This window comes from Lampetra fluviatilis, chromosome 78 (assembly GCF_964198595.1).
Source record: "Lampetra fluviatilis chromosome 78, kcLamFluv1.1, whole genome shotgun sequence".
In the NCBI taxonomy this organism is placed as follows: domain Eukaryota; kingdom Metazoa; phylum Chordata; class Hyperoartia; order Petromyzontiformes; family Petromyzontidae; genus Lampetra; species Lampetra fluviatilis.
This window is the reverse complement of record NC_136352.1, coordinates 1,484,310-1,512,050: the sequence shown is the minus strand read 5'-3', so window position 1 is coordinate 1,512,050 and position 27,741 is coordinate 1,484,310. Positions and strand designations below refer to the sequence as shown.

At 48.8% G+C, this 27,741-nt stretch overlaps 1 protein-coding gene across 1 annotated transcript; it reads left to right on the top strand.

Annotated features, from left to right (window-relative positions):
* Positions 1–15,020: 15,020 nt before the first annotated feature.
* LOC144953552 (uncharacterized) lies at positions 15,021–25,074 on the top strand. The gene is made up of 3 exons (XM_078884111.1): positions 15,021–15,311; positions 15,748–15,831; positions 21,633–25,074. The coding sequence occupies exon 3, from the start codon at positions 21,661–21,663 to the stop codon at positions 23,137–23,139; it is 1,479 nt and encodes a 492-aa protein (XP_078740237.1). The 5' UTR covers positions 15,021–15,311; positions 15,748–15,831; positions 21,633–21,660; the 3' UTR covers positions 23,140–25,074.
* The last annotated feature ends 2,667 nt before the right edge of the window (positions 25,075–27,741 follow it).

Sequence of the window (27,741 nt, the reverse complement as noted above, 5' to 3'; positions counted from 1 at the left end):
CCATGTCAGTGTGTAAGTCAATGTGCGTTTGTGTGTCTATGTGTGTCAGTCAGTGTGTGTGTGTGCGTCCATGTGTATGTATGTGTCAGTCCATATGTGTGTGTGTTAGTCTACATGTGTGTATAAGTCCATACATGTGTGCGTGTCATTCGATGTGTGTGTGTAAGTCAATGCATGTGTGTGACTTGATATGTGTGTGTGTTACTCCATGCGTCTTTATTTAAAGTATATGTCTGTGTATGAGAGTCCATATGTGTGTGTACGCCAATGTGTGTCAGTCTATGTATGTGTGTCAGTCTATGTATGTGTGTGTGAGTCTATGTGTGTGTGTGAGAGTTGCTGTGTGTACGTCGATATGTGTGTGTGACACCATGTGTGTGTATATCTCAAGTGTATGTGTGTCAGTCCATGTGCATGTGTGTTAGTCGCTGTGTGTGCGTGGCTCCATGTTAGTTAGTGTAAGTCCATTTCTTTGCGTGTCTGTTGGTCCTTGTGTGCGTCTTAGTCCATGTGTGTGCTTTATTGACCTGGTCAAGGCCTATGATACCATCAGTAGGCCTAGCCTCTGGGTTGTTCTTCATCCTTTCGGAGTCCCTGACCCTCTGCTCACGATCGTTAAGAACCTTCATGATGGTGAGCGGCCCCGTGTCAAACTACGTGGCCGTGAGTCAGAGACATTCCCTTTACACCTTCGGGTGCAACAGGGATGTCTGGCTCCCGCATTATTTTACATATATTTTTACCACGTACTTCAGAGGAATTACCATCTGCTACAGATACAATGAGAGGCTGATCGATGCCCGGGTGCAGTCAAGGGATGGCTCCCTATTGCTCAACCACGTTATGTATGCCAATTATCTGCTAATTGCTGCTCACTCGGAGGAGTTCGAGGTGCTGCTGCTGAACCTGGAGCTTGCCACCAACAGGTGGGGCCTTACCATCAGCCCCACCAAAACTAAGCACCTGCCTGGCTATTTTATACCATCGGACATTTCACCCCCACAACTCCCAATTGGTGATGGGGCTGTTGTGGAGACAGTGGACAGTTTCCCATACCTTGCCAGTGTGCTAATGACCGGCTCCGGTTTAACAGCAAAGGTCTTACTCCAAATAAGTCGAGCTGCATTATCTTTGCATTGGCTGCGTAACGCTGTGTGGAAGCTACCTGCTCTATCACTCCGTACGAAGCTTCAGGTCTTCTCGGCCACCACGGTCATTCCCTCCAAACTCTATGCTTGCGAAACTTGGACCCCCCTAATGGAACATCTTCGCCGGTTAGAAACATTTAGGATGGCCTGCCTACGATCCATCCTGGGTTTAACCTGGCTGCATTATGTGAGGAGCTCACAAATCCTTGAAAGATGTGGACCAAGTCCCATCGGTGACCTCCGGCAGGCAAGGCTGCGTTGCTTGAGTCATGTAGCCCGCATGGCCAGCCACCACATGCCTAAACAGCTTTTGTTCGGCCGGATCCAGGGGGCTGGAGAAGACATGGAGTTATGTGGTACAGGAGGATTTGTAGCTGAGTCCACTTGCGGATGACTGCTACCAGCTGTGTCAAGATCAGCCTCTGTGGAGGAGGCTCCTGAAGGACGCTACTGGGCAGTTGGAGGCAGTCACCCTCCAACAACAACGGAGGGCGGAGGAGCGACGCTCACAACAATGAGCGGAGCGCCGCGTGGCTAAAGCACAGAAAGTTGCCACAGTAGGGGCCACAGGTGGTGCATCAGCCAGTCGTCTCAGTCAGTCGACCTGTGCCATCTGGGTTTGCTCCGTGACCTCCTGCCAGCAGGCATTCGACACTTCACGTGGCCTCAAGGTGCACATAGCTTGGCACAAGCGTTGTCGTGACGTCACCGCCACTTAGTGGCGAATGGCGGATGTTGTTGTTCAGTTTATGTATGTATGTGTGAGTCGATTTGTGCGTGTAACTCTATGTGTGCGTGTTAGTCGATTTGCGTGTGTAACTACATGTGTGGCTGCCTTTTTTGCCCGGGCAACGCCGGGTACTAACCGCTAGTTTTACATATATTTGGACCACGTAGTTCGTGAAGCCTTCAATGAATGTACCGCTAGAATTTCCATCTGGTACAGATACAATGGGAGGCTGAACGATGCCCGGATGCGGTTAAGGGATGGCTCCCTATTGCTCAACCACGTTATGTATGCCGATGATCTGCTAATTGCTGCTCACTCGGAGGAGGAGTTCGAGGTGCTGCTGCTGAACCTAAAGCTTGCCACCAAGAGGTGAGGCCTTAGCATCAGCCCCACCAAAACTAAGCACCTGCCTGGGTATTTTCTACCATCGGACACTTCACCCCCACAACTCCCAATTGGTGATGGGGCAGTTGTGGAGACAGTGGAGAGTTTCCCATACCTTGCCAGTGTGCTAATGACCAGTTCCGGTTTAAAAGCAGAGGTCTCACTCCAAATCAGTCGAGCCACATTATCTTTTCATTGGTTGCGTAAAACTGTGTGGAAGCTACCTGATCTATCACTCCGTACGAAGCTTCAGGTCTTCTCGGCCACGGTCATTCCCTCCCTTCCGCAACGCTTGTGCCCCCCTAATGGAACATCTTTGCCAGTTATAAACATTTAGGATGGCCTGCCTACGATCCATCCTGGATTTAACCAGGCTGCATTGTGTGAGGAGCTCACAAATCCTTGAAAGATGTGGACAAAGTCCCATCGGTGAGCTCCTCCGCCAGGTAAGGCTGTGTTGCCTGAGTCATGTAGCCCACATGGCCAGACACCGCATGCCTAAACATCTTTTGTTCGGCCGGATCTAGAGGGCTAAACGGCCTGGCACGGGCTAGAGAAGACATGAATTGATGTGGTACAGGAAGGCGAGGAGCTGAGTCGACTTGCCGATGACGGCTACCAGCCGTGTCAAGATCGGCCTCTGTGGAGGAGCCTCCTGAAGGACGCTACTGGGCAGTTGGAGGCAGTCGCTCTCCAACAACAACGGAGGGCGGAGGAGTGACGCTCACAACAACGAGCGGAGCGCCGGGTGGCTAAAGCACAGCAAGTTGCCACAGTAGGGGGCACAGGTGGTGCATCAGCCAGTCGTCTCAGTCAGTCGACCTGTGCCATCTGGGTCTGCCCCGTGACCTCCTGCCAGCGGGCGTTCGACACTTTACTTGGCCTCAAGGTGCACTTGGCCTGGCACAAGCATCGTGGTGATGTCACAGCTACTTAGTGGCGAATGGCGGTTGTTGTATATCTCAAGTGTATGTGTGTCAGTCCATGTGCATGTGTGTTAGTCGCTGTGTGTGGGTGGCTCCATGTTAGTTAGTGTAAGTCCATTTCTTTGCGTGTCTGTTGGTCCTTGTGTGCGTCTTAGTCCATGTGTGTGCTTTATTGACCTGGTCAAGGCCTATGATACCATCAGTAGGCCTAGCCTCTGGGTTGTTCTTCGTGCTTTCGGAGTCCCTGACTCTCTGCTCACAATCCTTAAGGACCTTCATGATGGTGAGCGGCCCCGTGTCAAACTACGTGGCCGTGAGTCAGAGACATTCCCTTTACACCTTCGGGTGCAACAGGGATGTCTGGCTCCCGCATTATTTTACATATATTTTTACCACGTACTTCAGAGGAATTACCATCTGCTACAGATACAATGAGAGGCTGATCGATGCCCGGGTGCAGTCAAGGGATGGCTCCCTATTGCTCAACCACGTTATGTATGCCAATTATCTGCTAATTGCTGCTCACTCGGAGGAGTTCGAGGTGCTGCTGCTGAACCTGGAGCTTGCCACCAACAGGTGGGGCCTTACCATCAGCCCCACCAAAACTAAGCACCTGCCTGGCTATTTTATACCATCGGACATTTCACCTCCACAACTCCCAATTGAATTTCGATTTAAAGCTTTCGTGACTGCAGGGATTCATCTTCTTGGTTCTTTCGGTAAAGTCACGTAGAAGGGAAGTAATAAAATAATAAAAATAAAACATTATAAAATAAAATAATTCTCACGACGTTTCGGCTACAACGCAAGCAGCCGTCTTCAGGTGAAGAATGAGACACTACCAAGCTAGGAGCGTATATATAAGCTAGGTTGGAGGTGGAAGAGCGCCTTAACAAAAAGAATGTGCATATGAAGAGGAATTTAGCATATTCATGTGCACCTTGAGGCCACGTGAAGTGTCGAATGCCTGCTGGCAGGTCACGGAGCAAACCCAGATGGCACAGGTCGACTGACTGAGACGACTGGCTGATGCACCACCTGTGGCCCCTACTGTGGCAACTTTCTGTGCTTTAGCCACGCGGCGCTCCGCTCATTGTTGTGAGCGTCGCTCCTCCGCCCTCCGTTGTTGTTGGAGGGTGACTGCCTCCAACTGCCCAGTAGCGTCCTTCAGGAGCCTCCTCCACAGAGGCCGATCTTGACACAGCTGGTAGCAGTCATCCGCAAGTGGACTCAGCTACAAATCCTCCTGTACCACATAACTCCATGTCTTCTCCAGCCCCCTGGATCCGGCCGAACAAAAGCTGTTTAGGCATGTGGTGGCTGGCCATGCAGGCTACATGACTCAAGCAACGCAGCCTTGCCTGCCGGAGGTCACCGATGGGACTTGGTCCACATCTTTCAAGGATTTGTGAGCTCCTCACACAATGCAGCCAGGTTAAACCCAGGATGGATCGTAGGCAGGCCATCCTAAATGTTTCTAACCGGCGAAGATGTTCCATTAGGGAGGTCCAAGTTTCGCAAGCATAGAGTTTGGAGGGAATGACCGTGGTGGCCGAGAAGACCTGAAGCTTCGTACGGAGTGATAGAGCAGGTAGCTTCCACACAGCGTTACGCAGCCAATGCAAAGATAATGCAGCTCGACTTATTTGGAATAAGACCTTTGCTGTTAAACCGGAGCCGGTCATTAGCACACTGGCAAGGTATGGGAAACTGTCCACTGTCTCCACAAAAGCCCCATCACCAATTGGGAGTTGTGGGGGTGAAATGTCCGATGGTATAAAATAGCCAGGCACGTGCTTAGTTTTGGTGGGGCTGATGGTAAGGCCCCACCTGTTGGTGGCAAGCTCCAGGTTCAGCAGCAGCACCTCGAACTCCTCCGAGTGAGCAGCAATTAGCAGATAATTGGCATACATAACGTGATTGAGCAATAGGGAGCCATCCCTTGACTGCACCCGGGCATCGATCAGCCTCTCATTGTGTAATAAAAGACTTGACCACGATGTCTGGCTCAGTGTCCTTTATTTGGTTCGTACTGTATTTCCCACACGGCTGTCTCCTATTTGGTAAATCCCACAGTGCTGGCTCCGATGTCGCTCCAGCCACCATCAGCAGCCCCGCTGCTGTTCCTTGTCGCTCTCGTAGCACCACAGCAGCTCCGCTGCTGTTATTCTCACACAGCCCCCCTGGCTGTCCTTGCTGCAGCTCTTCTTTCTCTCCTAGCCACTCCGCAGCTCTGACAGCCTCGTGCTGTCTCCTCTTGGTTGCTCCTGCAACTCCTGGCAGCCACACCGCTGCCTCTAACCCACAGCCTTACTGGCTATACTTCTCTGCAGCTTCACTCCACCCAGTAGCTCTCTACTCCCCCCGGGGTTGGCTCCCGATGGCCGACGGTGCCCCCCTCCTCTCGTTCGCCCGCGTGGCCCCACTCTTTTCCATTCACACCCCGACTGCCTTCTCCTTCCGGTTTACCCCTTTAAGGACCTGAACCTTCCTCCCACGTGACATGACTCCACCCCCCCGTGACGTCACATCCGGAAGGTCGCGTACGCCCGCATTACACCACCCTCCCCCGTAGAGAAAATCCCAGCCGACCTCGGCTGAACAATACCAAACCGTAATGCGGCGAACGACCTTCCCCCTTAAAGGACACTAAGCATGCAATATAACAAGAACAACAACACAAGTAACATCAACGAACGTACGAGAAGCATGCAATAAATACAGCGGTAAGAACAAGAACAATAACACAACATACAATCAACGAAACGTAAGCGATTTGGAACGTGTGCGGGACGCCGGCCCGTCCCGGACGGTCGGCGGCCCACTTGCAGAACGGGAACGCGATGGAACTCGAAGAATGACAGGGGGTAATTCCCCTGTCGCGGCTGGAAGTCCACCAACGTCCCGTGTCCCTGAAGAATTAGTCTTGGCCGTGTCCCGCGACTGTGCCTGCAGCGGGGTCGGAAGGGCTGCAGGGCTCGAGGGTCCCGCAGACCTGGCAGGCGCCCTCCGAGCGGGGCCCCTCGTCCCCCGCGGTGTCACGGTCGGCCTGTCTGGAACAGGTACGACAGGTGCTCTAGCAAGATCAATGGACGCAGGCAGGGGAGAGTCAGCAGCAACAGACCCCGGCAAGGCAACATTGGGAGATGACGAATCATGTAGGGGAGCAACATATGGTTTCAATCGCGACGTATGCACAACCCAGCGGCGAGATCCAATCTGAACGCGTGCTGACTGTGGGTTGGGAACCTCAATGAGGCGTACGGGACCATGCCAAGGCTTGTGCAGTTTCGGAGAGGTTCCCGGCCGTACCTGCGGACAATGGAGCCAGGCCAGGTCCCCAACCTTCCAGGGGCACTCCCCCTCGGACCGTCGAGCATACCGCTCGTTCCGGGCCTGGGCTTTGGCCGTAGCCATGCGGGCATTTTCCCGCGCCTCTGTGACCTGTCGGACCGTGTCCTGAATGTATTCAGGGAGTGGTCTACGAGGTCCCTTCAACCCAGTTCCCAATTGCACATCCACCGGCGGCACGTTTTCCCGACCATACATAAAGGTAAAACGGCGAATACCCTGTCGCAGCATGAGGCGTCATCCTGTACGCCGAAAGCACTCCGGGGATGTGCAGATCCCAATCTGATTGTTGTTCACTCACAGTATGGCAAAGCATGGCAGACAATGTCCTGTTCAGCCGTTCAACCATACCATCCGTCTGCGGATGGTATGGGGATGTCCGTACTTTCTTAGTCCCAAGGCTCGCGCACACTTCCGCCAATAATTTAGAAGAGAAATTCCGGCCCTGGTCCGTGAGGAGTCTCTCAGGCGCCCCCTTGTCCATAATGTACCCAAACAAAAAGGCGTCGGTAATGGCCGCGGCCGATTGATCGGGCAACGGCCAGGCCATCGGCCAACGGGAGAGGTACTCAACCCCAACCAGCAAATATTTATTACCCCTCGCCGACGTTGGGAAGGGTCCCAATATGTCCAGCGCCACCAATTCATTGACTCGAGACACCTGAATCGACTGGAGAGGCGGCACGTAGGGACGTTTAAGCGGCTTACGTCGGGCGCACTCAGGGCACGCGCGTACGTGCCCTATGACATCTGTTGCCATGCCGTGCCAAAAATAATGACGTTGCAACGTCAACAAAGTCTTCTGCACCCCTAAATGTAAGAGTGTGTCACAATGGAGGGTTCTAATCAACTCGAATCGCAAGGACGTTGGTACCACCAGACGCCAGCGTTCCTGGAACCCCTCCCGCCACATAAGTAGACCATCCCGGAGAGCGGTTTGTGGCCCCACAGCCGTACTCGGACTCCCATTGTCCCTCGTAGACCGCTTCCGCAAGGACAACAACGATTCGTCCATCATCTGTTCCCGAATCCAGACAGACCGCGGCAGATTCAAAACCCCGTCAGTCGGTCCCGGTTCCATCGGAGTATCCGACTTCTCGACGGCCAACGTAAGCGGCTGAGGGGGGTTTAGAATCGGCGAACACCTATGCGTCCCCGACGCACATTTACAAGGGGCGCGCCCTGGTAATCTGGAAAGTGCGTCAGCGTTCGCATGGCGCACTCCCTTCCGATGTTGAATTTGGAAGGAAAATTCCTGTAGCGTGTCCAACCAACGTGCCAACTGTCCAGATGGCTGGTCCATTTTAAGTGCATATTGCAAGGCCGCATGATCCGTACGCACAATAAAAGAACGACCGTAGAGGTACGGTCGAAATTGCCGTAGGAAAAAAACAACCGCCAAAAGTTCTCTGCGAGTGACACAGTAGCGTGTTTCCGCAGGAGACAAGACTCGGCTACCATACGCCACGACGCGCTCTACACCCCCTTTAGACTGTGATAATACTGCCCCAATACCTGTGTCACTCGCGTCCGTATCAAGAATGAACGGGCGATCAAAATCGGGATAGTCCAACGTTGGGGCCGTAGCCAATAGATCACGCAGACTCCGAAAGGCCGCCTCTTCCGGCTGTCCCCAAACAAATTTGCGTCCTTTACCCGTAAGGAGATGCAAGGGCCTCGCAATCGTCGCAAAACCCGGCACAAATCTTCGGTAATACGAGGAAAATCCCAAAAACCGCCGAACATCCCCCACGGTGGCCGGAGTCGGCCAATCCCGGACGCACGCCGTCTTTTCCGGATCCGTGGACACCCCCTCAGCACTCACAATGTGGCCCAAATAACGGACGGACCGTTGCAGTAGGTGACATTTCTTTGGTTTGAATTTCAAATTCGCAGAGCGCATCCTCGTGAACACTGTCTCCAGCCGCGTTAAATGTTCCTCAAATGTGCGGCTGAAGACAATAATATCGTCCAAATATATAAGACACGTCTCCCACTGCAACCCCGTCAAAACGAGCTCCATCAATCTTTGAAATGTAGCAGGGGCCGCATTCAATCCCATCGGAAGACAGTTGAATTGAAATAACCCCTGAGGCGTACGGAATGCGGTTTTCTCCCGTGAGGACTCGTCAAGGGGAAGCTGCCAAAATCCCGAAGAGAGGTCCAGCGTAGAAAAGAACTTAGCCCCCGACAATGCGTCAAGGGTGTCGTCCATACGCGGCAGGGGGTACGCATCTGCCACCGATATCTTATTCAATTTTCGGAAATCCACACAAAATCTCAAATTGCCATCCTTTTTCTTAACCAAGACGACAGGAGCGCCCCATGGGCTGTTAGATGGCGATATAATGTCCGCAGCTAACATGTCTTCCACTGCCCCCCGAACGTGTTCTCGCTCCGCAGGACTCATCCGATGCGAATTTAACCGAATAGGGGCAGCGTCGCCCGTATCAATGATGGGAAAGCAACGATGTGCGGCCCAAATCCAAATCATCGGAGCTGAACACATCCGAATACGTCAACAAAATTTACGCAGAGCACCACGTTGCTCCATGGACAGGGAAGAATTTTCGTCACATAAGTCAGCAATCCAACGATTATCCGAACCCCTTGGCTCGAAAACACCAGCAACCACTCCCCGGCTATGCGGACAATCGTGCGTCGCAAACGCCGTAGTGGCATGTGCCACAACCGTACCGGCCGGGACGCGGACGTTTTCCACCCCCGCATTGAGCACCTGTAAAAACGGTAATTGATCCGGCCGGACGATGGTCTGTGCCCCAACTAACGCCAACCTGGTTGTTATCGTGGCGGACGGTGACAACAGGACCCCTACTGCACGCAGCCGATCAGGCAAGGGCTTCCGATACCGCAAGGGTATAAGCATCTGTGAACCAGGTGGGATGTCCACAGATGCCACGGACAGCGCCTGCACTTGTACGGCTGAAGCAGGTCGCCCCCAGGGCGACGGCAGAAACGAGATTTGACGGCCCCCCGGCAATTCAATACAATTCTCATTGATTTTTATCAAAATGGGCATCTTAGCCAAAAAATCGGTTCCTAGTAAGCAAGGAACCGCCAAAGATCTAGATATTAACACAACGCCCGAAGCCGACACATCCCCAATAGATATCTTAGCATCCACCTGGCCCACGATACCCATGCTACCCCCGTTCGCAGCGACGCACGACCCATAAACCGGACGCACAGCCCCCGGCGGAATGCCCAACAGAAGGAAAATGACATCCGATATAATAGTCCCAGACGCTCCGGAGTCGACCAAAATGCGCACGTCCACCCCTTGTATAGACCCCGGTACAGTGGACGACCCCGTAGCGGCCGCGACGACTCTCCGTGCCAATTTGCGCCACTGCGTCACCGAGCGACAAGGCCCCGTCGATGGCCCTTCTTTAACAACAACACCAGGATCGCGCAACGAAGGTGGTGGGTGAGATGCAAAGCCTTGCCGGGTGTCTGGTGCGTGCCGACATGCCTGTTTCGGAGGTTCTTTGGTCGGCTTGTCCGGTGTTGTGGCCTCCTGCTGCGGCGGACCCGGGAAGCGGGCCCAGCAATCCTTTGCGTAGTGGCCCCTCCGCCCGCAGCGGAAGCAGTCGGCATCGTTGCGCCGAAGCGCAGGCCTTGCATCCCGACGGCTCCGTCCCGGTAGCGTAGCGCGCGGCCCCGGCCATGGAGCGGAGGCGGCCGTCAGCTCCTGAGGGCCCCGCTCCTCCGGAACGTAGACCGCCTTCGTAGGGTCCCACCCCAGCGTGCCCCCCTCTTTGACAGGCCCCCCCGTCCACGCCGCCACTTGCTTCCAGCGACGGAGATTAATTTGCACATCCAAACACTTTGCTGCCGCCCGAGAAGTAAGTTTCTCATGCCCACACACAGGCATGGGGATCCCCAGATCCCGAGACAATTCCAGCATTTTACCTAATATGAGAGGCTCGAGCAGGTCCTGTGGCGTCTCAGGATAGGCTGCCATGGCCAGCTCCAGCACCGCACCCCTGAACGCCACGGGCGATTCCTCAGGTGCTCGTTGTCGTTGAGCGAATCGCCGATGCGCGTCGTCAGGTGGCTCATAAGCGTCGGCCATTTCTTCAAAAACTCCACATAGGGTCTTCTTCTTATCGGTCGTTATAGAACGGAAAAACCGAACAGATTCGTCGTCCAGCAGAGTTGGCAACACCTCCAAAGCCTCCGCATCGGACCATCTTGCTGAACGAACCGCTGCCAAGAATCGGCAGGCGAAAGCGCTCCAATCGCCCCCGATGGAGAATTCTTTAACTGTGGTAAGGTGGCGACTCCGACTCCTCTTCACGCCGTCCTCCAATGGTGGTTGTTCAGGATGCAAATTCAAAATGGCGTCGGCCTGCGGCGTGGCCAAGATGGGGGTTTGGCGCCGCGGAGCACGCAAGATGGCGGCTTCTTGCCGCGTGGTCAATGGCGGCGGCAGGGCAGGCAACATGGCGGCCCGTGGAGCACCTTCCGCTTCCTCCATCGTCCTTGGCGTGACGAGATGACAAAGTTGCGCCAGGACGTCCTTGAGTGCCTCCAGTTGTTCCGCCATCTGTTGCCATCTTCGATCAGCGTCCGATGATGTTGACGGACCCGCCATCGCGCCAACATCTTCCACCCCCGTCCCCGTGCTCGCTTCAGCAGGGCTCTCCTCCACCACCCCAGCAGGATCCATGGTTGGAGGGAATTCGTCGTCGTCGGACGAAGAAGCTGATGCTGGCGCCGGAGTAATTTTCTTCCTTACTTGTTTCGACATGCCGTTTCACTTCTGACACCAGTGTAATAAAAGACTTGACCACGATGTCTGGCTCAGTGTCCTTTATTTGGTTCGTACTGTATTTCCCACACGGCTGTCTCCTATTTGGTAAATCCCACAGTGCTGGCTCCGATGTCGCTCCAGCCACCATCAGCAGCCCCGCTGCTGTTCCTTGTCGCTCTCGTAGCACCACAGCAGCTCCGCTGCTGTTATTCTAACACAGCCCCCCTGGCTGTCCTTGCTGCAGCTCTTCTTTCTCTCCTAGCCACTCCGCAGCTCTGACAGCCTCGTGCTGTCTCCTCTTGGTTGCTCCTGCAACTCCTGGCAGCCACACCGCTGCCTCTAACCCACAGCCTTACTGGCTATACTTCTCTGCAGCTTCACTCCACCCAGTAGCTCTCTACTCCCCCCGGGGTTGGCTCCCGATGGCCGACGGTGCCCCCCTCCTCTCGTTCGCCCGCGTGGCCCCACTCTTTTCCATTCACACCCCGACTGCCTTCTCCTTCCGGTTTACACCTTTAAGGACCTGAACCTTCCTCCCACGTGACATGACTCCACCCCCCCGTGACGTCACATCCGGAAGGTCGCTTATGCCCGCATTACAATTGTATCTGTAGCAGATGGTAATTCCTCTGAAGTACGTGGTAAAAATATATGTAAAATAATGCGGGAGCCAGACATCCCTGTTGCACCCGAAGGTGTAAAGGGAATGTCTCTGACTCACGGCCACGTAGTTTGACACGGGGCCGCTCACCATCATGAAGGTCCTTAAGGATCGTGAGCAGAGGGTCAGGGATTCCGAAAGCACGAAGAACAACCCAGAGGCTAGGCCTACTGATGGTATCATAGGCCTTGACCAGGTCAATAAAGCACACACATGGACTAAGACGCACACAAGGACCAACAGACACGCAAAGAAATGGACTTACACTAACTAACATGGAGCCACGCACACACAGCGACTAACACACATGCACATGGACTGACACACATACACTTGAGATATACACACACATGGTGTCACACACACACATATCGACGTACACACAGCAACTCTCACACACACACATAGACTCACACACACATACATAGACTGACACACATTGGCGTACACACACATGGACTCTCATACACAGACATATACTTTAAATAAAGACGCATGCAGTAACACACATATATCAAGTCACAAATGCATTGACTTACACACACACATCGAATGACACGCACACATGTATGGACTTATACACACATGTAGACTAACACACACACACATATGGACTGACACATACATACACATGGACGTACACACACACACTGACTGACACACATAGACACACAAACGCACATTGACTTACACAGACATGGAGCCATGCACACACATCGACTAACACGCACACACATATGGACTGAAACACACACATCGACTCTCACACACACATCGACGTGCACAGCAATCCCCGATGATGGCACAGCTATCAGCATCGCAGTACTACGTATCAGTAAATTGCAGGACATGATCAATCGAAACAATAGAAATGCATAGTAGAAATAATCTGAAATAAGTGTATATTAAATAGCAGCAGTACGCACAGGTACGTTGAGAAGCAGGCTATAGTATAGATTATAGACTGGCAGTACGCCGACTCAATGACATAAGCATTGCTACAGTGGCGATAAAAAGCTGACAATACAGGCAGCAGCTGAAAAAGCAGGATACAGTCGACATGAAAGGCTGGCAGTACACTTAGTGAGGTAAAGAAGCAGGCAACAGATTATAGACTGGCATTCACTCATAATGGGTAAAAGCAAAATTAACAGTGTAGATAATAGTGGCAGTGCACGGACGTTAATGAATCAGCAGTCGACAGCACAGAATGGCAGTACACCGTCGCAGCGTCGTAAAAAGGCACACAAAAAGGGAAATATTTAGCAACCTAAGAATGAAAATGTAGTTTTCTGCACACAAACATTATGATTGTAATATTAGGCAACATATTAGTTTGATTATAGTAAACAATGAAGTAGAGTTGTTCTCTGCATAAACTATGTTAGTAATATTTGTAAACTTATTTGTTTAATAATAGTAAACAATAAACCTGAGTTATTAGCGAAAGATTCAATAAAATTGTACTTTATATTGGCGTGGTGACGCCTCGTCCCGTGCAGAGCCCGTGGCCTCGCCTAGATTGGCAAGCCGGAGGAGGCGAGACATTGCCAGAACTTTATAGCAGTAACTGCACGCATCGTGTTGGGGGGGGGGGGGGGGGGGTGAAGAGGACATGAGACTGTGAAGAAAAATCCGCAGGGTGATATGTATATTTATTTCATGTTAAACGCGTAAAATAAAATGTCTCCCGTGAGCTCGACCGAACGCGCATCACTTGGCAGGGTCCGCCCCCCCAGGCAATTGTCGTGAGTTGGTATGGTCGATGTTGCGCAATAAGTAAATAATTAAAATAAGAATGCCACACAATCGTTAATTAAACGACTTTAAAGTTTACGGACGTGAAAACGGAATAGCCTATTCCCACCGCAGGGCTTAGGGCGTTCCGGCTGGCAAATTTTTTTCTATTTAAAACCCACCGTCTGAGAGCCAAATCCCCCGCAAGCCCGCGTGCACGGAGACTTTTATATATATGAAAGAGAAGAAGAAAGAGAAGAAGAAAGAAAGAAAGAAGAAAAGAAAGAGAAGATTACAATCAGCTTCATCGGGCAAGAATGGTGGAGCTCTCTTGTTGCTTCCGGTCTTAAATAGAGCAGTAGGGTGACGTCATCATTTAATTCAATCTGGTGCAATGATTCGGGGCAAAGAGGGGGAGGGCATTGTAATTATATAGATTGGTAATCATTCAATTGTTATTCATTGATATTTGTTTTCCTTATAAGGAATTGTAATTGTATTTATTTAATAATATGCTTCCAGGCCGCACTAATTCTGTAGCTGTCAGAGCGATTGAAGTTATTTCAGTTTCTCTCAATTTCAATGGATTTTATAATTAGCCTTGGCCAGTAATAATTAGTTTTACACAACACTTCAACGTTATCAAAATCAATTGAGTGTCCTTGTTGACAAGCATGCTCTGCCACTGCCGACAGTTGTGTTTGAGAAAATTTAATGTTTCTTTGGTGTTCTTTTAGTCTTACGCTGATGTTGCGTCCTGTCTGTCCAATATAGCATGTGCTGTAACTGACAAATTAGCCAGGGTTTTGCAGAAGCAAAACATTAAAGTAAGATTTGATACAGTACACAAAATTAAAAAATTGGTATCTGGCACTAAAGACGAATTGCCTAAATTATCAACAGAAGGTGTATATCGAATTAATTGTTTATGTGCGAGATACTATATTGGACAGACGGGACGCAACATCAGCGTAACATTAAAAGAACACCAGCTATCTGAACGGTTAAAGTTATTTAAATTAAGATTTAAAGCTTTCGTGACTGCAGGAATTCATATTCTTGGTTCTTTTGGTAAAGTCACGTAGAAGGAAAATAATAAAATAATAAAAATAAAACAATAAAATTCTCACGACGTTTCGATTGCAACACAAGCAATCATCATCAGGTGTGAAAACCACAGCAAAGCAATTTCTTGCTGTGGTTTTCACACCTGATGATGATTGCTTGTGTTGCAATCGAAACGTCGTCAGGTGTGAAAACCACAGCAAAACAATTTTACAGCAAAATTGCTGTTTTGAAGTGTGACGGTTCCACCTGAATACGGAAGCTTGTGTTGCCTCCGAAACGTCGTGATTTAATTTATTTTAATTTTTTTACCTACGTAACTTTATCGAAAAAAACCAAAGAGTATGAATCCTTGCAGTCACGAAAACTTCAAATCTAGAATTAACGACATGGGCCTGTTACGCCGCTGCTTATTGGGAGAGGGGATTGTGTGTTGAACCCGCAAGTGACGTCATGTCACCTCCTGCTGCCGCGTGACGTCACGAGATACCAGGAAGCTGCCGCCTAGCTCGCGCGCTCATTGAGATCCGAGGTGAGAAGTTCACATCGTGGTGGTTGTTGTTGTGGTGGTTGTTGTTGTTGTTTACCCAGGTAGAGCCTCGCTCCTCTCTCTCTCTCGTAGGGATATCAATTGAGTATCAGCAAGTATGGAATCGATGTCCAGGTTGGAGCATTACAACGCGGGGCCTAGCCATACGGAGCCTTGCCTCCTGCCCTCGCCTGATTGTATTTGCTTTAATTCTCTGCTTAAGTTTAATTTGTCTTCACCTGGCTCACTACTTTGAAAATGTGTTTATTTTAAATATTTATACAGTTTTTTTTTCATTTCAGCAGGCATAGCCCACTTGAGCTGTACCGCTCTTATTCAGAAGCGACCTGCCCACAACAAAGTGGCTTATCTCAACGTGTGGAAATGTGTATCGGTCAAATACTCTAAACGCGTGGTGATGTTGACTCTAAATGTGCAGGGAAAAACCGGAGGACCCAGAAGAAAATCCACGCGACCACGGGGAGAGAGACACGCAAACTACAAATATACAGCAGTAATACAGGTTAGTGTTAGATCGCGTAAATATATACATGTGTCGTTAAACCGGCCACCACCCGACACTGCCAATTGCGAAGGGTTTGTCATGTAAACAGAACGTGGCCAATTCGTCATTAGTACAGCATACTGGTTGGGTGTGTGTTGGAGAGCCAAGCCACAACATTTACAATCTGAGTACGACGTTAAGCCAGTAATTACAACCAGGCGACAGCCAAATGTTGTGGCTTGGTTCTGTGGGAATATTATAAGGCTCACTATGTTTATAGCGCAGCACGTTAACCGTTGCACTACCGCTCCCCACTAATGCACAAACAACATCGGAAGTATAGTATGTATTCAGTACTTGCTAAGTTACCCGGCTTTGCACAGGTCTCAGTAATCAAACATTAAGTGTAATGTCTTGCCATGCTGGCTTTATTAGAACATTTAATTCTGCCAATGAAGTTTGTAAATGTGTGTAATTGTCACTTTTTTTGGTTGTGTTATACAATAGCAGGGCTTGTTTTTCATAATAAGCACAGCTTTTCAATTCGTTACCCTCGGAGAGCTTCAGGATAAAAATTTTGGATGTTTTGCCATCTAGTGGGTTTAATAATGAAGCTTAAATTTTGGCATACATGTCGACAGAAAATTGGTGGAATAGCTCTTTGCATCTCAAGAAGAGATTGAAGCTGCTGTTTCGCACCATGATCTGGAAAGCAAAGAAGTCCATGGCGGAAATCTTTTGTGCCGACAAGCCTGTTGCTGGGTCAGTTTGGCAAAGTACGAAATTGTAGCCATCATCACCTTGCTAGAAAATCCGTGGACATTGAAGAGCATCATTTCGTCCGTGTGTTTCAATTCTGTGTAGGGTATTGTTTCTCAGTTCCAAGACGATTCCTCGAGTGCCATGTTGCTCAGCAGTCAGAATGACAGCGACTTCAGATGTTGTGAATGTTTTTAAGCGGCACGCATGTTGACCATGTGGAGTTTAGTCTGCATTAATGACATTGTACTATGAAGCACTCTTCTCTATAGTACGCTTCAAACTGTGAACATGAGAGTTTTGCTTATGGAGCGTGACTTGCAATAGGACTTGCATCTTGGTTTTGATGACATCATTGCAATGCTGGTGAGCCTGTCTAGTATTTTTTTATTTAAAGCTTTCGTGACTGAAGGGATTCATATTCTTGGTTCTTTCGGTAAAGTCACTGTCTAGTATTGTCAAACATGCAAGTAGATCTGTGGTAATGTAGGTAGGGCATTAGGTTGTGGCAGCAGACTGCCAATGCGATTATGTACCTGGCCCTGCACATTAAATGTAGGCATGTATCCAGATGTTGGAATGAGTAGGTACAGCCATCGCAGCACTGGCAGCATGCCGTCTTACGTCTTGGTGTTTAAGAGTATCATTAGCTCCAGGTGCAGCCATTGCAGCACTTGTACGAATCACGTAAATTTTTGTAATCGCTTTTGATGAAGAGAAGCGCACGTTTTCCGCAAGGAAAATTATAAGTGGAGGTAAAAGTTAATGAGCAAAAAAAATAGTAAATAGTGAGTATGTTACTGAATACTATATCGAGTTTGTTAATGAAATGATATTCGAATTTGTAATCGTTGTATGAATGTGAAGACCTAGCCGCAAAGGATTGAGGTATAAGCCTGTAAGTTGTTGGAAGGAGTAATTGTTTGTAGTGCTTGAAGTGGGTATGAATAGCATGTGTGTGGTGGTGTGTGCACACATAATGAGTTTAAAGTGAGTGTGTGTTTTTGCATGCTTGTTATTCCTTAGCAAGCAATGTCGACTTGATGCATTTAGTCATAGCTGTTGTATAGCATCTATTTTGTGTAGAAGGAGGTCGGTAGTATTGATATATATTTTTGAATAGTAATTGTTTTGTTAAATATTGCAGTGTGTGTTAGAGGTGAGCCATGTATGGCAAACCAGAAGTAGTGAGAATGCCCTGAGCTTTATACCATGTGAATAGAAAGAGAGGGGGAGTGGTGAGGAGTGCAGGGGGGGAGTTGGACGCAGCGGCGGGGGGTTGGAGTGTGCAGGTGTTTCAGGTGTTGAAGTTGAGCAGGTAATCTAAATAAGTAATATAGAAAAAAAATAAACACGCTTTAATTAAATATACTGTACTAGCAATGGAAGAACTCCACGACTCCAGGATGTGGCCCCGAAGCTTGCCATAACGTAAGGGACTATGGTGATTTACAGCCAACGCTAGTTGAGCGTGGACAATTAGACCCAAGCCGAAACATAACATTTAAAAAGAAATGTTTTAAAATATATGTTTCATTAATTTTTTTATGATAGAATATTGTATTGTCATCAGTATGACATAAGTATACCAAGTTTGCAGTCGATACCACATTGGGAAGTGGGTTAAAATTGAGTTAGAAGATTTGAGGATACAACAACAACAGACAGTGAGTTAATAAAAAGCGTGTAAAATAGTGCGAAAAACACACTAACTCACCTGTGAGTATGCATGGAAAGATTGGGGTGTGTTGGCACAATATGGTTAACAAAAATATCTACACAAACGCAAAGTCTGCTTTATATAGATTTATACAATGTATATGGTTTCTCCGTGTTTATTTCAATTGTTTAGTTTATTTGGAATACAGTACAGGACTTATTTCAATTGGGATGTTGTAAATTTTAGTTGACGTTTACCTAACGCCATTAATTAGGTAAGGCTTAAGTATTGAAGAACTCGCTTTTAGAATTTCTCGCGGCACTTTCGAAGAACGTAATCTCCGTGATATGCAAGGGGCTGCTGTATTTTCTGTCCATCGACTACAGCAGAGGAGTATGGATTTTCAGTAGAAACTAAATCACTGCATTCTTTATTTAATTAAGGCCTATTTTTTTTTCTTATATATAAAAGTCTCCGCGCACGCTTGCGAGGGATTTGGCTCTCGAACGGTGGGCTATACGTAGAACATTTTTTGCCAGCCGGCACGTCCTAAGTCCCGCAGTGGGAATAGGCTATTCCTTTTTCACGTCCGTCACCTTTAAATTAGTTAAATTTGGGATTTAGTGGGATTTTGCTATATTTATTCTTTATTGCGCGACATCGGCCGTGCCAACTCACGCCAATTGCGTGGGGGGGACTGATCCTGCCAAGTGATGCGCGTTCGGTCGAGCTCATGGGGAACATTTTATTTTACGCATTTTACATGCAATAAATATACACATAACGCTGCGGCTCTTTCTTCACAGTGTGATGTCCTCTTCGCCCCCCCCCCCAACACGATGCGTGCAGTTACTACTATGAAGTCCGTAGATATTAATATTATTACAGCGCTTTGATAGCATTATTGTAGTATTATTGTTTACTATTATTAAACAAATACGTTGGCAGATATTACAATAATAATGTTTGCGTGCAGAAAACTTATTTCTCATTATTAGATTGCTAAATATTACCTTTTTTTGCTGTCTTTTTTTACGCTGCAGTCTGCTGTGGCCTGCTGCCTGCTCATTAATTAACGTCAGTGCACTCGCGCTCTATTATCTACACTGCTAATTTGCCTTTTGGCCATTATGAGTGTATGCCAGTCTATAATATGGTGCCTGCTTTTTTACCTCACTCAGTGTACTGCCAGCCTTTCATGTCGACTGTATCCTGCTTTTTCAGCTGCTGCCCGTAGTGCCAGCTTTTAATCTCGACTGTAGCAATGCTTATGTCACTGATTCGGCGTACTGGCAGTCTATAATCTAGACTATAGCCTGCTTCTCATCTTACCTGTGTGTACTGCTGCTCTTTAATTTACACTTATTTCAGCTTGTTTTTTCTCTGCATTTCCATTGTTTCCATTGCTCATGTCACGCTATTTACCTTATTTTCCCGCATATAGCCTGCATACGCATATACCGCGCAAAAATAGCGTTTTGTGTAAAAAAAAATTCAGATAGCCCGCAACGTCATATACCCCGCATGCATTCATATATTTAACGTCATTACCGCAGCTTAATTTCATCATATTAATACACAAAGAAAACAAACTAACCGGAAACGAGTGAACTTAAAACAGTAAATAAGTAACAAAAGTAAATATCCAATAAATAAGTAACATAACTGGTAGATAAGTAAGTACAGTTTTAGCACTGGTAGATTGCGCACTGCGCAGATAATAGCTGAACTACGGTACACCGTCGTCTAGCCCCCACCTCTCTCTCCCCCCAGCTGCCGGGCAGTTGCAGGTATTTGCTCTGCAACAACAATGAGGTCAGAGGAGCGATACTCACATGCATGGGTGGAACGCTGGGTGCCTAAAACGCAGCAAGACAGCAGGGAGTACAGCTGGTGCATCTGTAATGAGTGGCTCCGACATGATAAAAAGTTTAAACGTTTCTTTAAAAAATATTTGGTACAGTTGGTTGTCTCCTGTCTCTTCACACACTCGCACTACGGATACACACCGCCCAAGTGGCTTCGCTGCCCCGCGCCACGTAGCGCTCACCCACTCTCTAGCACGCCGCTGGCTGACGGCGCGCTAGGAAGCGGTTGAAGGTCGAGCCACCACGTGGCCGATGGAGATGGCGGGGCAGCAGTGACGGGGAGTTCTTCTTGATCTTCTGGCACTGCCCTCGCGCCTTGCTCTAGCTCCTGCTTATATATGCTCGCCGGCGACTAAACCCCGCCTTTGGCCAAGCCCCTCATAGAACCTTCGGGAGCGTTCCAGAGGCTTCCCGGGTGGCTCCTCCCTTTTACCTTTGGCCTAGATGTACTCCTTCCCCTAGGCAACCCATAACTGTATATCACCCCACATAATACAGGAGATGGCGGTCTCATTACACATCTGTAATCATCTCAGTCAGTCATTCCTTGACACCTGGATCATTCCCATGACATGATGACAAGTGATCCACACTTAAATGGTATTAAATTATACCGATCATGGCATGAGCACTGTGAAAAGGTTACTACAATTAGTGATGAATGGTGGCTGTTTATTATATTTGTTACTGATTCATGTGCAATGGATGTGGATGTAAGAGTTATTTATGTGGGGAGCGGTGGCGCAGTTATTTCACTGCATTATGAACTCAACAATTAGATTTTGATTATCGCTGATAGCAAACATGATTGATAAGTTATATCTGAACTTATTGTGGCCCTCCGCTATGTTGAATGATCCTCAATTAATTCATTGGTGAAGTGAGAAAGCATTAATACTGAGCAGATGAAGGCGGCCAGGCATGTTTCTGGACACACCACCACCGTTTTACCATGCTAGTGTGTGACAAGTGTCAGTTTTGTATTTTCTGTAAAGTATATTAACTCTTGAACACAGAGGTAAAATCAAAACAATAGATTATTTTAGTTTTCCTCTGGAACTTTTATGAGCATGGTAACTGTCATAAAATTAACACAGCACATATGCAGCTGAAGTTAGATATGTTCATCTGAGCATTCAAGCAAATCTAGCCTGGCTTTACCGAATTTGCATTTGAACATTAATTTACACATAAATGCATAATATAAGTAGTATTTTGGACACCCATTGCTATGTAAACTGAAATTTCCTTAAATAAATATTTATTTCATAGCCAGATAGCCTAAATTGTGTGCTTGGAGTTTTGGGTAAACGTTCATTTTGAAGATGCTTAGGCTTCCAGCCATATTTCTGACCACTTGCCCTGCCATTTTGTGCCTTAACAGTCCGTGTGATGTTTTGGGGAATCTCTTTCACTCTCATGAATTTATGAATAAGTATAGACGTGTAAGTCATATGTGACTGTGTATATATGCATTCGTCTGTGACTGCACAATGACGTAGATGTTATTGATGTTTTTTTTCTGTCCGCAGCTGATGCTTCCTCTGCAGAATTGGTCTGATGAAGCAAAAGCACGCAGCCCAGCTTGGTATAAAAAGTCAACAATGCGACCAGTATGCAAACAGCATGGATCATTCTGGAAATTTGACACAGCACCAGAGAACTCACACAGGAGAGAAACCATTCAAGTGCACTGTGTGTGAGAAGACATTTGCATGGTCATCAGTTCTTCAGAGCCACCAGAGAACACACACGGGAGAGAAACCCTTCAAGTGCAGTGTGTGCAGGAAGGCGTTTGCAGAGTCATCACATCTTAAAATACACCAGAGAACACACACGGGAGAGAAACCCTTCAAGTGTAGTGTGTGTGGGTATGCATTTTCAGATTCATCACACCTTAAAAGACACCAGAGAACACACACAGGAGAGAAACCCTTCAGGTGCACTCTGTGCGGGAAGCTGTTTGCAGTGTCATCATATCTTAAAGAACACCAGAGAACACACACAGGAGAGAAACCTTTCAAGTGCACTGTCTGTGAGAAGGCATTTGCATGGTCATCAGGTCTTCAAATCCACCAGAGATCACACGCGGGAGAGAAACCTTTCAAGTGCAGTGTTTGTGGTAAACAATTTTCAAAGGCATTTACTCTTAAACGACACCAGAGAACACACACAGGAGAGAAATTCTTCAGGTGCACTGTGTGTGATAAAGCGTTTGCAAAGTCATCACATCTTAAAAGACACCAGCGAACACATACAGGAGAGAAACCTTTTAAGTGCACTGTGTGTGAGAAGGCATTTTCACAGTCATCAAGCCTTCAGAACCACCAGAGAACACACACGGGAGAGAAACCTTTCAAGTGCAGTGTTTGTGGGAAGGCATTTTCAAAGGCATTTACTCTAAAAATACACCTGAGAACACACACAGGAGAGAAACCCTTCAAGTGCACACTGTGTGAGAAGGCGTTTATACAGTCATCAGTTCTTCAGAGCCACGAGAGAACACACACAGGAGTGAAACCCTTCAAGTGCAGTGTGTGTGGGAAGGCATTTTCAGGTTCTACTGCTCTTCAAAATCACCAGAGAACACACACAGGAGAGAAACCCTTCAAGTGCACTCTGTGTGGGAAGGCATTTGTACGGTCATCAAATCTTCAAAGACACCAGAGAACACACAGTCATCAGAAGATCCCCAAGGAGAGGAGTCTGAAATCGGCTTGTGAAAGTCAAAGTGCTGCAATGCTCCCATCCTTCATGATAAGGGAACCACAAGATTATCCCAGCTTGGAGACTTTAAAAGGTATAAAGGTGAAATATGAAAAGGTGAAATGTGAAGTGACAGTGAAGAGCGAAGAAGTGAAATGTGAAGATGAAGATTCAACTCCAAAATCAGACCTTCACATCAATGGATGCATCGTGAAGCAGGAGAATTCTGACTGTGAGGCAGAGCGAAGCAACTCCCAGCAGTTTGTGGAAGTGGAGGTGTGGGTGGACTTCTTAGACAATACAAAGTCAAATGGAGACCCGGTAGATGTGTAACCTTGAGACAATGAAGCCCCAGTAGATTCACCTTTGGCACAGGCCTTTTAATGAAAAGAACGTGAAGTTGAACACTCAATTCCTAGGTTCAACCTACAGATTAAGAGTGGCCAGTATTTGTAGACCTGTGAGCGAGAGCCAATAAGCTCCCAAGCAATTGCTATGTTACGATAATATTTGCATTTATATGGTGCTTAATTGCCCATAAGAGGTTTTTTTGGGTTAGATCGCGTAAATATGAATGTTTTGTGAAACCCGCCACCACGCGATTTGTTCTCCAACACACCGGTGTGCTGTACTAGTGTAGTGTAATAACGCCGACTGTTGTCCAGCAACGGCAACTGCGGTGGAAAAATAATAGAGGAACTGGGGCAAGTGTCACGGAAGACCCCATCTGGAAGCCCTTGGAACCTACAAGTGGGTTCGAGAAGGGAGGCAACTGAGAGCGGGAGCTCAGGGCTGCCGGTTCTTGGAGTGGGCTCACCTCGTCATCACTGTCATCTTTGCCGCCGTCTTCGCTAGATATTGCACGGCCGGATAGTTGTTGGCTGTCTCGGTCAGCGCCATCGGTGTTACATGGTCAGGATTGTGTTTAGGCTAGGCTACACGACTAGGGAGAGTGCGATGGCGAAACTGTGAAGGTGTTGATAAAGAAGGTGCCCCCTTAGAAACCTTGTCTCCCGCCACGATGACACTACAATTGGTGTCAGGAGTGGAGTGAATAAAGAACCCACCTATAGTGTCATCGGAGGATGGGAACAGTGAAACATTCATCCCTCTGGCAGCCCCAGGACCCCGGTTACAAAGCCCGTTGGTGGAGAGAGAGATCGGCGGGTGAGCGGCTGCGGATCGGAGGGAGAGCGGCTACGGATCAGCAGAGCGGCTGCCGATCGGCGGGAGTGCAGCGGCGAATCAGCGCTCGTGTGCCGAGCACGCGGCATGGCCGAGGACCGCCGAGTTGAGGGGAGGCGCACCACGGCCAGCGGCGCGGAAACGAGTCACGAGGGGACCCTGGCGGCGGTCCCCGTCAGTGCGGGAGAGCGGAGGAGCCCGGGCCGGAGACCCTGCATGTGGTTGGCGCCATTTTGCCCGTGGAGGGCTTGGCATGGCCGGTGGGCGCTATTTTCCGGAGAGCACCGGACAGCACTGGAGGGGCGCCGGAGTCGATGGCGCTGCAAGGGGCAATTTTTGGCCTACCGCGCGACGGCTGCACGAGATTCTCCAGCGGAAGCAAGGGGAGGCCGAGATGCCCTTCGCTTTCTGGGAGGCGCTGCTGGTGCTGGGGGCGGAAGGCGTACCCCCAGATGGGTGAGACGGCGCTCGACTCCTTGGCGGCGGAAAGGCTGTTGGCGCGCGAGTCGGGGATCATTCTGCTCTTCGCCAAAGGCATGGGGATTACGTCTTTGAAGGTGGCCCACGAAATTTAGGGCCACGAGGCCCACCAGCATTGGCCCAAAGTGGCGGCTTGGCCGTGGCGGGAGGAGGACATGGTGGCTGTGGTATGTGGCCTGGGGACGCACGGGAAAAGGCCCCCGCGGGTGGGTTGGCAACCGGGGCAGCCCCCTCCGCCCTGGGGTCCCACGGCCAAGCGTTTCAGGTGTGGTCAGCTGGGCCACATCGCTATAGAATGCCAGGGTGTTGGCAGCGCCACCGACGCACTCCGACCCGCCGGCAACATCTTCCTATGCTTTACCAGATCCGAGTCTCTGATGCTTTCCGAGACCGCCGTGTGCGACGTGTCAGGGGCTGGATCCGATTAGATGCTTCTGTGAAATTCAGGGAGAGGCCGTGCCCTTTAGTCCATTGTTTTTTTGTTTCCATACCTCGGAATCTCAAGGAATGCAAGACCCTGCCAAGGCAGGGGTGACCAGTGTCAAGGATCGGCTCACGTGAGCTATGTTCTGGTAAAGGCGGACTCTCCCTTGTAAGGTGGGATTCGGGGGGGTTGTGTATGTTGTTTGGGTTGCGTTATCAGTTCTCGGGGGGGGGGGGGGGGGGCATCGCGGTTGGGCGGTCCATGTCAGCGTTCTTGCACATGCCGCGGTTGCGCTGCATGTTTTCGGTTTGCGGGGGGCACCGAGGGTTGTCCTTTTTGTTGGTGGTCCATTGGGGAGTGCCGTGGTTGCGCTATGTGGTTCTGGTTCGCGGGAAGTGTTGCAACCAAGGTTTTTTTTGTGGTGAATATTTTTTCCGTGTTGGTGGTGTTCCTCGGGGTTTGGGGTTGCTCTGCCTGTCCACCGGTTGCAGTTGCTGGATGTCATCCATCTGTTGTCCAGCAACGGCAACTGCGGTGGACAAACAGTGCACACGCCGGTGACCATTTACACGGGTGTGTCGGCAGGGCGGAAGAACTGGGGCAAGGGTCACGGAAGACCCTATCTGGAACCCCCTGGAACCTGCTAGTGGGTTCAAGAAGGGACACGTGACCAGGGCGGAGTCAGGCCATGCTGGGTAGCATAAAATCAGCTGAGAGCAGGAGCTCAGGGCTGCCGGTTCTGGGAATGGGCTCGTCTCGTCGTCGCGGTCATTTCGCCGCCTTGGCTAGATAATGCACGGCCAGATAGTTGTTGGCTGTCTCAGTCAGCGCCATCGGTGTTACACGGTCAGGGTTGTGTTTAGGCTATGCTAGACGACTAGAGAGAGCGCATTTATATTTACACAATCTAACCCAAAAAACCTTATGGATGATATTTGTCGCGAAAGCTTACGTGTTCAAGTTGCTTAATTGCCTCAGCAATTCGGAGTTTGTATTATATCTCATCACAAACACTCGAAGAGCACCCCCAGGTGGCAGCTGCCTCTGTGGCATAAGGTGGCCCAGCACCAGCCTGCATGTGGGCATGAGTCTGTCAGTAGGGGGCAATAATTGATGTGTAATCACAGTTGTGGAATTTCTGGATAATATTTGGAATTGCCCAAATTTTGGCAATGACACCAACATGCAATGACCTACGTGTTTTGAATGACACAATAGTATGTTTTACATCCACTGTTAAGCAGACAGTGCATATTTTGTTTAATGTTACTGTATTAGCCAGGGGTGTGTACCTCTGCAATAAATAGAGAATGCCCTACCACTTCCCTCATGGCATGCAAGTGTGAATGTTAATAACCGGCGCAGATGTTCCATTTAGAGGGGTCCACATTTCACATCCCGAGAGAAGGGAGGGCATGACTGGCCGAGAAAACTTGAATCTTCATGCGGAGCTACCGACAAGGTGGCTTCAACACAGCATTGCGCAGTTGATGAAAAGATAATGCCGCCCGACTGATTCGGACCACCCACACACTGTACACACATACGCAGTGTTGACATATTGTGTATACACAGTGTATACACAGTGAGTGTACAAACAATGTTCACGTTGTTGAGCTCACGCACCCAAGGGTTCAATGTTCAAGAGAGTGAGCAATGGAATAGGAATCTAAATAAACTTAAACTCTAACCCCGCTCTCTGACGTCACGAGATACCAGGAAGCGTCAGCTCCGCGCACTCACTGAGATCCGAGGTGAGAAGTTCACATCGTGGTTGTGGTAGTTATTGTTTACCCAGTTAGAGCCTCGCTCTTTCTCTCTCGTAGGGATATCAATTGAGTAGCAGCAAGGATGGAATTGATGTCCAGGTTGGAACATTACAACGTGGGGCCTAGCCATACGGGGCCTTGCCTCCTGCCCTTGCCTGATTGAATTTGCCTTCATTCTCTGCTTAAGTTTAATTTGTCTTCACCTGGCTCACTACTTTTAAACTTTGTTTCTTTTAAATATACAGTTTTTATTATTTTACCAGGCATAGCCCACTTGAGCTATACCGCTCTTTTTCAGGAGCGACTTTCCCACAACAAAGTGGCTTATCAACGTGTGGAAATGTATAGCGGTCAAATACTCTAAACGCGTGGTGATGTTGACTCTAAATGTGGAGGGAAAACCCGGAGGATCCAGAGGAAAATCCACGCGACCACGGGGAGAGAGACGCGCAAACTCCAAATATACATTCGTAATACAGGTTTGTTTGGGTTAGATCGCGTGAATATAAAAAGGTGTCCTTAAACCCGCCACCACCTGACAGCCAATAAGTATGGTTTGTCTCGTAAACAGAACGTGGCCAATTCGTCACTAGTACAGCACACCGGTTGTGTGTTGGAGAGCCAAGCCACAACATTTTACAATCTGGGTACGACGTTCGCTAGTAATTACAACCAGCTTCATCAGGCAACAGCCAAATGTTGTGGCTTTGTTTTGTGGGAATATAAATCAGGTCGCTGGGTTTATAGCGCAGCATGCAAACCGTTGCACTACCGCTACCCACTCATGCACACATTTTTATTGGAAGTATATTATTCAGTACTAGCTAAGTTACCTGGCTTTGCACAGGTCTCAGTAATCAAACATTAAGAGTAATGTCTTGCAATGCTGGCTTTATTCTAATTATTGAATCCTACCAATGAAGTGTTTAAATGTGTGTATATTGTCACGGTTTTTTGGTTGTGTTATACAATCACAGGGCTTGTTTGTTTCATAATGACAGCTTTTAAATACGTTGTCCTTGGAGAGCTTCAGGATAAACAATTTTGAATGTTTTGCCATCTGGTGGGTTTAATCGA

What these genes read in the sequence shown, in the direction of transcription:
- LOC144953552 (XM_078884111.1), top strand. Translation starts at nt 21,661, where the DNA reads ATGAAGCAAAAGCACGCAGCCCAGCTTGGTATAAAAAGTCAACAATGC.